Raw genomic sequence first — 17,377 nt, forward strand, 5'->3', positions numbered from 1 at the left:
CAGCACGAGAGAGAGAGATGTGGAGCTTCGTAAGACGCGCGATGGCGCCGCTAGAGGCAAACGGCCGTCCGACATTTTTTTTTTTTCCCTTCTACCGTAATGAAGTTCTTATTTGATCTCTGAACCCTTGTTCCTACATGCCAATGTCTGTTCTTATCGCTTGATTTTTGAAGTTGCAGGTAAAGTGACCGCGGGTTGCCCGCTCGGACCACGCTTGTCCGGCGCGCGATCCAGTCGTTTTCTCGCTTCCTCGTTGGCTTTTCGTTTTCGGAAGGTGCTTTCGAGTCCACCGCCTCGTTTCACTGCAAGGCCGTGACAGGAGAAGCGAACGAACACACGCACCCGCGCGGGACGCTCCCGTCTCACCTTCTGACATTGCGCGGATATTCTAAGCCGGCGGGACACATCTAACAAATGGGAAATAAAAGAAGAACCTTTTCCACACAAATAGCCTAAAAATCGCTGCAAACGGTTCGGGGAGACTAATGGAAAAGTTCCCACGCGCCGAGCGTACTTGTTCGAGGACCACTATATAACGACAAAACGAGATAAGACGAGAGTGGGACGGAGTGCGTGCCTCTCTTCCATGATTCTGCACGAGGTCATGACCTGCTGACTGAGCTTCTTATCTTTTATTTTTCTTCCCGATTCATTTTAAAGAGCGCCCGAATCGCCCACTTGAGGGCGGAGTGCCACACTACCTGCCCGATTGCGGCATGATTCCTCAGGTGTGCAAGTTTTTCTATAGAAGGGTCATCTACATTTAGCTCTGTGCACTTTTCCCTTCCTTTTTCTTCTATACGACACGCAAGCCCCCAACGAAAGGCGAACGAAAGTGCGTATAGGTTTTCTCGTACCATCTATAAATCACAGCTTCCAAGAGAAAAAAGAAAGAAAAAGGGCAACGCTCCGTCGTAGCAACCCTCTTGCCTGTCAGGAAAACCTGTTTCATCGGGCAGAAAAAAGTACACGAGCGTTCTAAAGCAGGTCAATGTATGACTGATGTCGTGTTGTTTATGTAATGGCAAGCCTGGCAGTGGTCTTGAAGCCGCCGACTAGTTGAGAAACAGAACATCAGGGCTAATCGGCTCGTGCTTCTGTAAAGTGCCGTAATCCAAATGTTTAATGAATTTTCTGACGCTGTTGGCAAGGGCCATCGACAACAGCTGGACGCAATCCGCGTGCTGAAACCTTTACGAATTCAAACGGGAGCAGGAGTTCGAAACCAAAGACTGGCGGAAATAAAGAATTGCACTGAACGTTTCTCCATACGCCAGTTCTGTCTATCGTTTCGTCCCCCCCCCCCCGCCTTTTTTTTTTTGCGCTACTGTTTTTTCTTTTCAGTTATGAACTAACTAGCCTGAGAAAATGTTTTACTTCTCCCGTGTATATTTGCAACGCAGCGTAGCTACCTTTACTTCACACCACGAGACGTTTATGTCACTTCGCCTGGTTGCCTCGAAGACGAGAAGATGGAATGACTGCAGCAAAGATAGAGCTTACAAAAGATTGAAAGAGGAGACAGGGAGAACGAGAGAAAGAAAGCCCAAACTCTAGTGGCTGTTTCACTGCCCTAAGTTAATTACTGCTACCAGCAGTTTCCTCGATACCTACAGAAAGTCCTGTGCCGAACAAGAATAGAGATAGATGGAAAAGGAGTACATTCGTATACTCACGATCATGGGCATGTTGAGGGTGGTAATGACGTCATCGAGCGACCCCTTGGTCATGTCCGGCTGGAAGTAGTAGCGCTTCACTTGTCGGTACGAGACCGTGCCGTTCGGGTTCCACGTGATGTTCACCTTCTCTCGAGTCTCGCTGTGCAAACAAGCGTTGGCAAGGTTTAAAAGAAAACGAAATGCAAAGTTGTGGATGGAAAAACTCGAGAAGCCTCGACGACAACAGCAAATGCGAATGCCACAGAATACGGCTACGTGCACAGAGAGTTCGGACGAGTAAACACCGCTGTGGTTAGCTGCTCGTAACATGTGGGTCACAAAGCAGTCTCGCGTTAGATGAAGGTCAGTTTGCGTAAGCGCGCTTCTAGTTGAACTTAACGAAGCGAAATACTTGCCTCCTAAGCGCAAACTTTCAGAACAACCTTCCACCGTCCGTGTTGTCCTTTCAGCTGTAGGCGATGCTTTTGAGCTAAAGGTCCTTAACCAGCGGTTTCCCGTGAGAGAGGCGCAACTGAAATTCCTTCGCGAACGAATCCACTTCTGCTCCGCTGCGGGCTTCAGTGCAATTTAGCCGCACTTCGCTCAATGACCTGCAAGAAATGTCATAATTCCCCGCTCTAATGGTTTCAAAGTACGTCTCTCGTCGCACGAAACAGTGTTCCGTAACTTCTTCCTTTTTTTAACGACGGCGTCTGGTTGATAAGTACAGAATGCCGAGTGTCTTTTCCTGCAAAATCTACCACCATACGAAGCGGTAATTTGCAAAGGACTGATGAAATCGGCGTGCAAGGCTGCAAACCTCGCACTATGCTATGGACGCATGACGAGTACTGAAACATTGCAAAACACGCGACATTTCGCAAACATAGCTGCGAACTCTTGCAACAGCTGTGGCATTCAGCAGAAAAGAAACAAAATAAGTCAAGAAAGAGACGCCATACTACAGCTTTTGCTTTTGGTCGTGCACGCCCCATGGTATGTTAGTGCGCACCTGACGGCATCAGGCATGGCACTGCGCTTGTCGTCAACTTGGTCTGTACGCCGGCACCCTCTCTCCGCCGTTCCAACACTTTTCTCATTCTATACGCAGTTACGGAATCCCGTAATCCTCAACTGAGAAGTTGCGTGACTCTTAAAAAAATGTCCAAGATAATTGTTGCACACAGTGCTACAGCATGAGTGTACAAGTGTGAGCACGTTCAGGCCACATGCTATCATTGCTCACCTCGTGTGATCTCTGAAAAAAAAAAAAGAAAAAAGAAAGGAAGCACACCATATTTCGCAGTTGCCAAGTGCAACCCGCAAAACTTTCAAGCAGCGGCAGGGGAACAAACTCTTGTTTCCCGACCTGCCTGGCTATATTTCGGCGTGCTGTGAGCAGCCTTTTTTGTTGTTGTTGTTGGTTGTGGGGGAGGGGGGCGGGTGACTTGCAGTAAAAGAATCAGCAGTCTTATAAAAAATGGTTTTCTAACATTATGCCCAAGGGGTCAAATTCGCGAAGCTTTTCGTTCGTAAGTGCTCTCTGTTATTAACTGGTGGCCTTCACGAACATTATGTCGAGCATCAGGACAGGGTACCATTTTCTCTCACGCACAATTCTTGCGTAAATGCTGTTTCTGTGAATACGGCCCAACCCGTACAAAAATGAGTGTTGATTAACCATTGATATATTGTTGGGGAATTGTTGAAACAACGGACTTCAACAAATTTTCAAGAGCAATTGAGTTCACTCAATCCTTGCACAACAATATTACCATTGAGTGTTCTCAATAAACAATTTATTGGGTAATTTGTGTTGATATTTTTTGTTGTTCTTTTGTTGTGTAGCAGTTGAGTCCAGTATACAATAATTAGAAATCGCATATGAAGGCATTCCAAACATGTTTTGCGATGCGTTCCAACCTAATTCCTGTCACTTTGCGGCAGGTAGGTTCTTCTTTCGCCTCGCTTTCATTAATAGAAAATTATGTGTGACCGATGGGGTGGAATCGAACGTCGGCCGTCGAGCCCGGTACTCTAACCAATAAGCCACGAGCGCGCGCATAATCCTCTCATTCGAAAGCTAGTAAGCTCTGAAATGCTTGGCGTGTGCGCCGCGTGCCACTTCCTGGTGCTGTCGCTACAGCTGGCGCTTTGAAGCGCCTATCTCCGGGACCGCCCCACTTTCGTAGCCATTTTCGCTACGTAAAAACTGCAACGTTAGACTAGATTCATGACCGCCCAAGTTCATAACGATTTATTTCTTCGCCGGTGTACAAATGCCATCGTCGTTTTAACATACACTAGATGACATAACCATTGGTACGATCCGAAATGAGCACGTTTCGGGGAGCAGAAGAATGCGAAATTCACTTGCAAACACGGTGACTACGCGCATGTGGAGTTCCCCAAAAGTAGACACGGCGGCAGCTCGGCCGGCGATAAGACAGGTGCCGACAGGCGACGACGCTACCTTCGAGCATCGGACGCACTGTGGGAACCGTAGGATGCAAGCGCGCACACGCTACAAACATACACGGTGAGGTCTTCGAATTTCCTGCGACGTACCCTCTGTCCGTAAAGCAAATATAGTTTTTTGTCCAATGTCCGTGGTACTAGAGATCAAAGAATGAACGCGCTTTGAGATCGCAGCGCGCAGCCGCTATAACCATTGACTTCCAAGAGCTTTAGATTCAGCAACAGCCGCAACAGTATCACAGCTAATCGCTGTATCTGCGGCTGCTCCCGTTACTCGCCTTGCAAGAAGCACGCGATTTATTTGAGCCTCGCCGAACTGTCGTCTTCTCATGTTCCAAGCCTGCAGGTCTCGTATGTTCAGTTAAGAACACCACAGGGAAATGAAAGAAATACAGGTAACGGACTCTTATTGTACCTTACTTGTCACCTTGTCATCTGCAAGGATCCTTCAAACTATTTTAGAAGTTTTGTTTTTGTAAAAATAGCAAAACTAGTAGTAATGGTTATTTCTAGGTGGCGCGACAAACGTTAAGGTAGGTTCGGGTGTGTAACAACCGAGCTTCGTTTTGCGCACACTTTTGCAACAGTACACATGGTTACCGCTAGTTTCGTAGTCGCATTTTTTGGTCGTAGTATTTATTGTTTACGCTATAAATTAGGTAGTTCTTAAAACTTTATGAAGGTTAGTTGATGAAAAATTATTGCTAATCAATTAGTGGTTCTTAAGTGCCGTTATTTTGTGTTTGAAAGGTTTTTATAACTGAATACGATAGTGAAGCCATGTGAAGCTGTGAACGGCTCTCGGACTCAGTTATTCGGTTGCAGTTGTGCGGTGGTTCACGCCTCGTGCCTCTTGATGAAAGTATTTTCTTTTCGGACATCATGACGCACATTTTAGTGAAATGCTTTAACGACGATAAGTGGGACGTTTATCCGGTGAAGTGGTTGGCTCACCCAACAACTAGTCTTCTATTGATGTGCGAGCCTGACGGTTTTGATGAGTTGCGCGGCAGAGGCCATGATGCCTCTTGGAGCGAAGACACCCCGAAACAGTCGCAGCCGCACTTCTGAAGATAGGTAAGTAATCTCGTTTTCTTGGGCACGTAGCGTTCTTTTCTATTTTGACATTGACGAGCGTGACATGTTAAGCACACCGTTCACTTTCTTGAAGCAAACCGCATGCCCCGGAGCAAATGCGCGCGATACCAACTCTCGCTGCCGCCGTCACTTCGTTTGAAACAATGGTAGGCGAAGAGGCAGCGGCGCCCCATGTGCGTAAAATTGCATTGCTTCATTTGTTCCTGTCTAATAACGATTCCTTCATTTGTATGAGAGAACACAATTGGAACATAAGGATCGGCTTCTCTGCGCAGTGATAATTTTCTACAGTGGCCACGTCATCTTTCATGGGGGCTCACGTATGCCGTCTAAGCGCTTGTTATCGCGTTCCGTTACGTGAGAGGCGCGCTGCCTTTCAAGGTATATAGGCAGGCACTACGAGTTTAGGAGAACCGCGATAAATAATCGTGCAGCAGGTGTGCAGCTGTGCTACGCTTGTACCACACTCGTACCGGAAGGCAGTGTTGCACTTCACGCTTACGCATTTCGTAACTATGGCGGCCTCCGTGGCAATTTGGGGCTCGAGGTCGTGGATACGATCCCTGCAGCGGCCGCATTCCAAAGGAGCGGAATGCAAAAACGCTCGTGCATTGTGCATTGTATGCACGTAAAAATTTCCAGGAAGTCAAAATTAATACGGAGTCCCGAACTACGACGTGCCTCATAATCAGATCGTTGGTTTGGCACGTGGAACATCAGAATTATTTTTTTTCCGTAGTGGCTCATCGTATACCATACGGTTAGTGTGATCACCTTTTGTGCCGTAGCGGTTAAGCGCGCCTCGATTTAGGTTGCGGCTAATGATGCGGCGCACCGCGAAATATATTTCGCCTCTCTGGGATTTGCGGAGAACGGCCAACCGATAAGTCGCAGCTTCCGCGCGGTGACTGCACACGGATACACAGCGCAAATGAACAGAGGTGTGGTGACGACGTCGCCAAAGAACACAGACGCCGACGGGTTCTCCTTATCGCCTATCACCGCCAAAACTACCGCAGTAAGCATCTTTATCTAGCGCGGCGCGTTTCCGTTGAAGGCGTACTGTACAATTTTAATAAGCAATAACCGAAACATGCCACCGTTCTCTGCTGCCGCTTTGAGTTGGACCGATCCGAATGTGCGTTGTTTCCAGAAGCGAAAGGAGCGCCAATCGGCGCGTTGTCGCCTCGAGCTGAGCGTCGCACTCGAGCACCGTTTGCGCGGTGAAGAATGACGCGTGCATGAAGCTAGCTCACTGCGCGGACGCTACCGCGCAAAACGCGCAAGGGCGTGTACGTGACGTTCTGCACACAAATCGCGCGGGATGATCGGAGCCACGCCGGAGCGGCTAGCTTCAAAGAAGCGGTACATGTTCTCACTCGTACAGGCACGCTCACGCTCGCATCGCTCTCGGCGTATGTTTAGGTCATTCCTTCTACTGGACTTCTGCCCAAAGATTCGATATCTGTTTGGTATGGGCTATGCACTGTCGCCTGGTCTTTGGTTCTGCGAGAGAGCCGGGAATATTTTCCCCACTGTGAAACATCGCTGTGCGTGTTTTAGCTAACATTTACCGTAGCAACCCATTCCTTCCTTTTCTCGACGGCACTCGTAAAGAGTCGCAAATTTTTACTTGCCAGTATAGTGTGTAGTTCTATTTCGTGCGTAGTTATGTGCAGTGTGTGGCAGATTCTTAATCCGCGCAATATCATTTTCTGTCCACATTCCCTTCTCACAGGTTACGTATGCAGCAAATTCCCAGATGCTAAAGTGTTCTACGCCAAAAGCACCTTGGCGTCGTGCAAGAGACACCCGTTGATATGTGGCTGATTCACTAGCAAGCTCGCATCTCTGTTGCCACTCTCCATCAAGTGGGATTTTCAACTATCTTTTGTGTTGCTCTGTGGTGTACTAGCTGCCGCATGGACGCTGTGAAGGCTTACTTTCGATTTGCTCTGGCGTTTAGTAGTAAAGGATGGGCTACCTTTTGAGGGGAGGCATTTACTTTTGTTTGTGAGAATGTTTACCAGCCTAACCAAGTGATACGTGGGTACTGTAAACAGCAGCACGAACAGAGGCGGACGACGAAATAGGTAGGAGCACACACGAGCGCAAGCTCTACTAAAGGTTTGCTTTTGATGACAAAGGTATTAAACACACTGGTCAACTTGGCAAAGGTAAAAATACGTGCATGCGTGGCAGAAACAGCCACGTGCGACAAGAAAAAAATATGAAGCGATGTCATGTAGAATAAACGTGCGTGAAAAACGAGAACTATCGGTCAAATCTATTGAAAAAGCGAAAGATTTGTCCGATAAGTGATACTACCCAACGGGAAATACTCTTTTGAGAACAACTTTTTCCCACTAAGGGCAACAGATAACTTGGTTATGCAATTGTTTCGTTTGTGATCAATAAATATTGCTTCTGGAACTCCTCTGGTGTTGCGGTATAGAGCAGAAAGAACGATTGTTTCATCACAAAGACCAGAACACAAGAGGACTTATGGAAGCATTATTTATTGATCACGAAGAAATATTCATAAGCAAGATTTCTGTGACCATTAGTGGGAAAGAGTTGCTGCAGTACTTCTCGTTAATATCACTTACAGGAGAAACCTTTCAGTTTTCATGTTTTTGTTAGTTTTTGACGCACATGTTTATTCTACAGGACGTATTTAGGTCCTTTTTTGTTGTGCCGGGCTGTGTATGCTGCGCATCCATGGCTTTTTCTTTGTGAAGTTGGCCAGTGTGTTTAAAATCTTCGTCTTCACGAATAAACTTCTACTTGAGTCAGCGTTCATGTGTGTTCCTACCTTAATTCATCCTTCTCGTCTCTGTTTGGGTGGTTGTGAAATATAAATGTACACCGAATTGGCGAAGTGTCCATAGAATTGATACATGAAGTTATTTGCGCTGTTTATTTCAGGAAGAACGCTATAGGGTCTTATCTTCTCAATGTTTTTGACACTGAGTACATTTTTCTAGTTCAATTTCAAGGAGTCCCCTGAGGAAGCCAATAAGAGTGATGGTACCTTCCTTTGTGTGTAAGATTTATGAATTTCATCCATTCAAGGCATGACATGGCACATGCCTGATTGTAGGTTGCAAGCATTCGTAGTAAGATCTACTTTTCGGTTCTCATGGCGCTTCTTTGCACTGCGCTGCATTCTCCAGGCACATGAACCTTTTTATGCTCTAAGTGCATGCGTTCTTTTTCTATATGTTGGAGCGAAAATTGTAAACTTAAATATGCATATATATCATTTTCCTTGTAATCTTTTTCAACATGGGTGCTGTAGCTCCCTCTGTCTTTCAGTTACTGCTTTGTCCCAATTTTTATGCAACCTTTATGTATTTTATGCAGCAAAATTCTGGTGCTATTTTAATAACATTTTATCTGCGAAATTGAGGTAATTGGTGTTTCGTATATGCATTTATTGGCGTTTTTCACTGTCTCAGCAATCTGGCTGTCGAGTCATTGGAACCTTTTCTCATACTTTATGACTATTTCTGGGGTGCTTGATACTGAAAGTGCAGGTGACCATTTGGCTGTTTGGAATTGTGTTAGCCATGTGTTACTACCAATTTTCTGTGCTAAATAATTATTTTTTCTCTTATCGTTCAAGGTATTAGCCTTTCCTTATCTCTTTATTGACTGAGGTAGCACTTAGTTGCTGGGTATAGGAAAAAAGGCCCCAAAAAGTGCTTTAATTAGCTTTGTGCAGGTCCAGAAAGATTACCTGAAAATGAGCTCACTAAATTGAGGAAATGCCACTAAGGAACTCTTCTGTACCCCACATTAACATAATCAAATGGTGTACTGTTTGTTCTTGACTTGTGCCAGGGAGATAAGCTGCTTTCATTACACAAAAGCTTTACAAGTTTATTTCTGAAGAAAGCAATCCTGGCTTGTCAGAAACACTATTCAGGTGTTCATCATGCCCGACAACTTTCTAAATTATGTCTCGTCAAATAATAGCTAAGTTGAGTGATGTTATTTTATAAAATAATTGGGCAACATGAAAATATATATATCTCGAAGACAAAGCTCAGGCAAGTCTGCTTTGGTACTTCATTAAATTTTAATCGTGGTGAAAGACGTGTGCTAAAGGTTGTATATATTTACGTGAAGTCATTTGTTTCAAGTTGGTTATTTTGCCTTCTCACAGTCAGCCGTAGCTCTTCCTGTGATGTGTTAGTGTGCGCAACATTTTAATGTAACATATTCAGATGTCTTTTGTGTATTCACATGCAAGCAGCTCCAAGTGTTCATGTGTTCAAAGTTGGTTGTTACAAGGGTATGGTTAAGGCCTGGCTTTTGAGTCGCTTTGCCTTCTAGTCATAAACTTAAGTCGAAAGTGAAGAGCACAATGATCGTTTTGATTGGATTCAAATGTATAGGTTTTTTCAGATGTATTTACACTGCTAAAGTGCTGTAAGTACTAGCCTATGTCTCCAGGTTCGATGTAGTGGTGCCTTATGTACTGTAATAATGTTTCACGTGCACGCATCTTTAGTGTAAATAAAGGTACTTCAAGTTGATCAGTCTCTCCTTTGATTTTGTTTGTGTTTGGGAAAGTTACAAGCAGGCACCGGGGCATGCAAGTGTGAACAGCGAAGCAATTTCAATATATGAATAAAAATACACTAGCCCAACGAAACGTCAATCATATTTCAATGGCGACTTCTGAAATCTCAATGGCATCTCAAGTGTGCAACAATATGCTTTTCAATGCTGTGGCAATAATAACTCAACAACAGGTCAAGAGAACTACCACAACGTTAGTTCAACGCAGAATCAATGGTAACTCAACAACCATTCAACAAAACGAACACAACGGGCCGTCTAAGCACAATGGACTTTCAATGGTAACTTAACAATTATTCAACATTGAGGTACCCAATGGTGTTTCAATTCGATTTCAGTGGCCAATATTCAAGAGTGCTCAACACTCAACCCAACAATTCTCCAACATACTCTCAATAATTCCTCAATAAAAAACTCAACATTGACCAACAATATTTCAATGCCTTCTTAATAATTTTTTTTGTACGGGAAGGTTACCTCATGGAGATGGCACGGCACTGCCCTCACTTGATGCGTAGGCAAACAGGGAGGAGGAGGTGGCAGAGGGGAAGGGGGCCGGGTGCATAAAGGAAAGTCAGAGGCGTTGTACGTAAGGGAGCATGCGGTTTGCTACCCTGCTTCAGAGCATATATAGAGTAGGACGAAAGCTATGAGGAAGATAGAGTAGAAAACTACTTGTACCAGTCTATCGGTCTACGAATCTGACATTAGATAAGGAAGCGCGTGGATCACTGCGCTTCCCAGTTGCAAAGAACTTTCCTTTTCGGATTGATTGATCTATCTTAACTTAAAAAAAAAAATGGAAACACAAGGGTTACGAGGGCCGTCACAGTCGAGGACTGCTGTTTAATTTTGACTGCCTGGGCTTCTTTAAGGTGGTACCCCAGGTTCATGAGTGTATTGCATCCTGGCCTCATCCGAATGCGGCAGCTGTGGCCCGCTTCGCCATATCCAGTAAGCCACAAATGGCAGGTCGAATTTTGGACATCACCACGGTAACCCAGATATCTTACTTAACGTCCTGGGTCCGTATTCACAAAAAGTTCTTAAGCTTAAAGCGTTCGTGCCATCCAATAGTGATGTAGGACGTATTATTAGCGAAGGCAATCAGGCAATGAAAAACAGCACTTTCGAATAAAAAGCTTCGTGAATGGGGCTCCTGATGTTTTCTCAACCTAACAGCTAGGTCCTTTTTGTTTGTTTGTTTGTTTGTTTGCTTGTTTGTTTGTTTGCACTGCACTAAATACACAAATAAATATCATTTTCACGACTGTTATTACTGGACTTTGCGGGGACGCACACGGTAGCGGCAATTTTTTGCTTTCGTTGCTGACTGTAGTTGAGAATTAAAGATGGGTTGTCTCGAGGGCGATGCAGACCTTCAGAAAAACTGGGGAAACTCGTTAGGGCCAGCCACCACACGCCCGACATGCTACCCCACAGTAACAGCTCGCAAGTTCAATTACAGCAAAGAGCTTCGGAACCCACTGCGTGCGACCTGGCCTGTTGTCTGGCTTCGTATCGGTGTCCTTGAAAAACTTTCGTTACTCCAAATCCCCGGAGATTTAGAGGGACAATGCTCCTCCCCCTCCCGACCTTTCGAAGCGCTATAGATGCGCGACAAGCCCCCCTCTCCTCCCCCCTGCCACAAGAACAGGTGTCAAGGTCTTAATGGGTGACTTGTAAAACATGGCGTCCATGACGTGTTTACGGCTGTGAAATATTTTCCGACTCATGCAGTCAGCAAATGCATAGCCTTCGAGATTAGTCTCTGTTATTCGGAGGGATGCGTGAATTCGGGCACCAGCTCTTGCTCGCGAGGTGACTCTGAAATGGTTAACAAAGACAGCAAGCTTCTCGTTGGCACACCTTGCTAGGCACGTGAGTGAGTGAGTGAGTGAGTGAGTGAGTGAGTGAGTGAGTGAGTGAGTGAGTGAGTGAGTGAGTGAGTGGGTGAGCGCGCGCGCGTGCGTGTGTGTGTGTGGGGGGGGGGGTGTTTCTGCTCTGTTAGCAAGTGCACGGTGTGATGCTCGGCTCCAGCTGGTCACGCTGCATGGCTCAGCCGAGGTACTCACAGGAATGTGTAGGGTCCGACCTCTTGCAGGCGGGCCTTCCCCGTGCCAGCGAGAATCTCGTCCGGGTTGGTCACGTTGAAGAAGTAGTACTTGATGTAGATGGGTACAGGCGCGCGCTGCCAACTGCTGTACACTTCGCTGCTGGGTTCCAGCACAAGGTTCTGCGTAAGCACGAGAGAACGAATGACGGGTCACTATCACTTCCGCACCAAGAAACAAAAGAAAGTTCACATGCAGGCGTCGTGCAAGGGGGCGGGGGGGGGGGTCACCCGCTTTAATGACCGTTCACTTATCACCTATAAGCTCTAGTAGTAGAGAACAGATCGCTTTGGCTCCAGTCAAAAAACAATAACTGTAGTTCTCAAAGAGGCAGGCAGCGTCCTCTCTGGTGGTCATTTTGCAATTCCCTTAAAGAAGACAGGGAGATACGATATCTCCAATGCTATTCACAGCATGTTTACAGGAGGTATTCAGAGGCCTGGAGTGGGAAGAATTGGGGATAAAAGTTGATGGAGAATACCTTAGCAACTTGCGATTCGCTGATGATATTGCCTTGCTTAGTAACTCAGGAGACCAATTGCAATGCATGCTCACTGACCTGGAGAGGCAAAGCAGAAGGGTGGGTCTGAAAATTAATCTGCAGAAAACTAAAGTATTGTTTAACAGTCTCGGAAGAGAACAGCAGTTTACGATAGGTAGCGAAGCACTGGAAGTGGTAAGGGAATACATCTACTTAGGGCAGGTAGTGACCACGGATCCGGATCATGAGACTGAAATAACCAGAAGAATAAGAATGGGTTGGGGTGCGTTTGGCAGGCATTCTCAAATCATGAACAGCAGGTTGCCACTATCCCTCAAAAGGAAAGTGTACAACAGCTGTGTGTTACCAGTACTCACATATGGGGCAGAAACCTGGAGGCTTACGAAAAGGGTTCTGCTGAAATTGAGGACGACGCAACGAGCTATGGAAAGAAGAATGATGGGTGTAACGTTAAGGGATAAGAAAAGAGCAGATTGGGTGAGGCAACAAACGCGGGTAAACGACATCTTAGTTGAAATCAAGAAAAAGAAATGGGCATGGGCCGGACATGTAATGAGGAGGGAAGATAACCGATGGTCACTAAGAGTTACGGACTGGATTCCAAGGGAAGGGAAGCGTAGCAGGGGGCGGCAGAAAGTTAGGTGGGCGGATGACATTAAGACGTTTGCAGGGACAACATGGCCACAATTAGTACATGACCGGGGTAGTTGGAGAAGTATGGGAGAGGCCTTTGCCCTGCAGTGGGCGTAACTAGGCTGATGATGATGATGACGCACTATCAGTATACGCCTTCCGTACTGGCAAGTTCTGCAGCAACCTAACAACCAGGAGAGAAGCACTCTTTGAAGCAGTAATTACGCTGAAGGGCAACGCGCACACGTATTTTTGCATCCGATTAACTATCCGGAACGAAGCGCCCAATGCCGGTACGCATACATTCCTACACCCAGATGTCAAGGTGCGCTTCCTCGCAATATGTACGATTCGTGCACGCCTCCACTTCTCGTGTCGCGCTTCCTCTTGTCTCAAATCCCAAGCTCACACGTCATCAGTAGTGGCCACGCACGTAATTCCTTAAGCCCTCACTCACCGCTAGGAAGTATACAGAAATTTGACGGTCGCGCAGACGCACACGGAAGCGGGAAGCGCAAAACAAATAAAATTAAAAAGGAAAATAAGTAGAGCGATGCGCCATTAAAGTAGAGCCGGCACAATTATTGCGCTTCCGCTTGGGGTTTATCGCAGCTGAGCCACACAGCCGTAGGCTCTCGACGCCTTTGTCTTCTCGGGCGCTGTACCGTAAAGCGAGAGCGCGGTTGGCGCCGTTCCCAGGCGACCGCCCGTGCGCGACTGTATATGTTTTCTGGCTACCTGGTACGCAAACAGTTGAAAACGAATTACGGCTCGACCACTGTGCGCATCGGGGGGTATAATTGGATCGCGGACCTTGCGGCGAGTGGAGAAGAACGCGTACAGCTGTCTCGGGGCGGCTTGAGCGCATGCGCGCGGCAACAAACGTTCACACCCACCCGGCACCTCAGCACCTTTTCACTTGGTGCTTCAGAAAACGTGTGGCCGTTCTACTTAGCTCTTTATAAATTTGCGATTCACGCACGCTCGAAACCAGTAAGCACTCCCATATAGGAAAGTTAGGTACATTTTATCAGCGCACCGTTCGAGCTCCACGAGCCGAACTATAGGAACTAAAATCACGAAGACACTATATAGAAACGTTATAATTAGACGAAAAAAATCTGTGACGTACTAACTAAGTATATATTATGTAGTCAAAAGAAAGGGAGCTAGGACACGGACAAAAAAAATTTTTAAAGCGCTTTGAACGTTTTAACGGGAGCCTTGTTCACAATGAGTGAAAACCGACACAGTGCGCAGCTTTTATGCACAAGGCGCATGGCATGATTAAGGATCGAATCTTGCATACACGGGCGAAATATTGCCGTCGTATATAAGTTTATATGTATATGTATAACAGTGACACCATATATATATATATATATATATATAAACGAGAAGAAAGGGATTTAACCGAGGGCCAACCTTTGTTGGCTTCTTATGATATGACTGTATATATATATATGAAGTTCGTGTTTGTAGCGCGCGCCCACTGGCCATTTACCGCTGCCGGTAATATGATATGCTGCAGCCAAGCGTTGGCCAACCAGGACCCATCGTAACGAGCATGTATACATTTGCGGAGTTGGCCCTTAACACTAAGGCGGCGGCAACATAGCATGTATTCTCGCCGCATATACTTACTTACACCTCGCAATATTACCTCTTAAATTGGCGGACGCTATCTGTAGATTCCACAAAAAGGCTATAGGCTTTAGTGATAAAAGCTAGAAACTGAAGTACAGTTGCACAGCTGGTAGCAGTTGCCATTGTCGCGCCAAGTGGTTGGACCAGCTGCGTAAGTTCGGTCAAGGTTACCTTCATTAGAACTGTGTCACTAGCACGGAACATTTCATTTTCTTTTGTTTAAACACCAAAGTTGTATTCGCACAAATGAAATGCACAGCAGCCTTTCGAACGATGCTTTAGGTAGCGTGCCAAGGAGCAAGCCGGTCCGACTCTAAACAAGCGGTTTGATGATGACCTTGGAGACTTTGAATACTTTGTTTAGTGCAAAACAACAGACACAAGAAAGACGACAGGACAAGGCGCTTGTCTTGTCGTATTTCTTGTGTCTGTTGTTTTGCGCTAAACAAAGTATTCATGGATTCGCACCAACTAGCCCGCCAACGCATTGTGCTGACCTTGGAGACGTTTGACTTTACAAATAAATGGAAACTTTCGCGGGTGTAAAAAAGAAAAAGTTGCGACCGTTAGGCCTAACGTAAGTTAAGACAGAGAAAAAATAAAGTTGATGGATAGAGCGCTGATAAAATTTCGCTAACATTCGCTATGGCATATATAAACCCATTTAGTGATCACTGCAGACCTTGCGGTACACCAATAAAATTTCACTCTGGCAAAGACTCCAGCAACCACGCGTCACCTTATCCCATTTTGAAAGAAAGGTTGTCCTTGATTATTCCAGACAAACAACGCCCTACGGAAAGTGTGGCTGATTTCGTGCCTTATTTCTCAGATCTTCTCGGTTCGCTGCGAACGCAACAAGAGCGGCGGTGAGGCCGAGGCTTGCTCGCTTCTACCGATTATACTCTACAGCCAGAGAAGGCAAGCTGTACACGAAAGACTTGGATGAAACAAAAAAGAAAAATCGGATCGAACGCCAGCTACCGATCTTTACGGATTAAATGTCATTGGCCGCTTAGTTTCTTGTTCACTTTACTTCAACACCATTGGTGGCAAGCCCTTGATGCAGTCCGCAGCTCCGTAGCATTGTACCCGCCTTTGTTCGCCATGTTTGAACACATATACAGCACCCCTTACGATGATCAAGCAAAAGTTATGTAACGACCCTGTACCGTCACGCCGCCTCACCAGAGCTGCGGAAGGATTCGCTGGAAAACTTTGAAGCACGTTTATAGTGCAACCTTTGTCAAAAGTATACGGGGCAGCGCGCCCTTCGATGGCAGTGCTCGACAGGTTTTTGATGGGAACTCTGGGTTGACGCCTACGAAAGTCTTTACATAAACTTACAGCAACAGTCAGTCAATATCTGTAGAACTTCCCAGCATTAGCGGAGCATGCTATGCAGCTACAGCAGATGCGCCGACGAGAAGTGAAGTGGACTGCGCGCTGGCCTTCTGACACACGACGCGCATGTCTTCGGCCATTGATTACGGCATAAGCTGCCAACAAACAGCGTTGAACACTGAAACGGTGCTGCAGTGTTGAAACTTGAGCGTTGAAGAAATACTCCACTTCAGTGCGGAAATTGAAGTGCTGACTGTTTCTTCAGCACTGAAATTTGGGTGTCCAAGACGTGTCTCATTAACTGAAACATGTCCGAAATTTAAACAAAAAGCAGCGGCGAGAATGCTTAAGCGTTGCTGGCCAAGCAATGAGTAGTAGCGTAGAGATTTCAAATGGCTCTCCCCAAGGTATTGACGTCGCTGCAAGCCAGCGATGCACTAATGCGATACCACGTTGAAATTCAATACAGGCCGGCAATTGTTCTGTGGCTATAGCTTTTGCACGCACAGTTCCAAACGCCGTCGGTATTTGCATCGTGTCACTTTGCGGGCAAAGCTCTTGGCTACTTAACAACAAACACATAAGAAATGAGTGTCCCGGCATATATATATATATATATATATATATATATATATATATATATATATATATATATATATATATATATATATATATATATAACGTGCAGGTTTGGCGGCGCCGTGCACGCCCACACCAAACACGAGCGCCCGCATGCGAAAATCATAACCTCGGAGAAAGGCGCACGGTGCATCGTAATTGACGCGAGCTACAGAACTGAGCTTCTTCGAGAACTTGCTCAGCTGCGCGTTCCATGCAGCAAGTTATTTGGAAATGTAACCACCGTAGTCTCCGCTTCTGCGAGCAATTCTTAGTTTGATTCTCGGCAGCTCCCGGTGGACGCTAGTGTATACGGAGGAAGCAAGCACGCAGAAATGTCCACGTGGCGATGATGCTTTGGCAAACCACCGCGACGGCAGACAACCGCAGCGACACACCGCCGCAAGATTTTGGTGTACCCTGAAGGTTGCAAAACCAATGAATTACTTATTATATTTTCTTTTTCTTTCTTTGACGCGGACGTAGATGTGGATACTGCCGCTTCGAAACAGGTCCAGCTTGCCTCCTGGTCTTGTCGGCACACAACCACACACACACACACACACAAAGAAACGATACAATTGTCAAATACAAGGAGAACTCAAGTTGAGTACATCTTAAGTCACATGCGGAAGAGACCATAAATTAACGAATGAAATGAATGCATTTCGTATAGGGCGGGAGCGTTCAACGTC

General features: G+C 46.1%; 1 protein-coding gene and 1 long non-coding RNA gene across 2 annotated transcripts in view; one reads left to right on the plus strand and one right to left on the minus strand.

Annotated features, from left to right (window-relative positions):
- Positions 1–17,377, minus strand: part of LOC126536382 (protein croquemort-like) — a 106,476-nt gene that overhangs the window by 44,920 nt on the left and 44,179 nt on the right. Inside the window, exons 2-3 of the mRNA XM_050183316.3 lie at positions 11,900–12,060; positions 1,677–1,818 (exon numbers count right to left, since the gene is read on the minus strand). Coding sequence (XP_050039273.1) covers positions 1,677–1,818; positions 11,900–12,060 — 303 coding nt within the window. The remainder of the gene's footprint in view (positions 1–1,676; positions 1,819–11,899; positions 12,061–17,377) is intronic.
- LOC129386248 (uncharacterized) lies at positions 4,867–9,778 on the plus strand. Its single transcript, XR_008613692.2, has 2 exons — positions 4,867–5,213; positions 6,973–9,778. It is a non-coding gene; the product is annotated as an uncharacterized lncRNA (long non-coding RNA).

This window comes from Dermacentor andersoni, chromosome 4 (genome assembly GCF_023375885.2).
Source record: "Dermacentor andersoni chromosome 4, qqDerAnde1_hic_scaffold, whole genome shotgun sequence".
NCBI lineage: Eukaryota > Metazoa > Arthropoda > Arachnida > Ixodida > Ixodidae > Dermacentor > Dermacentor andersoni.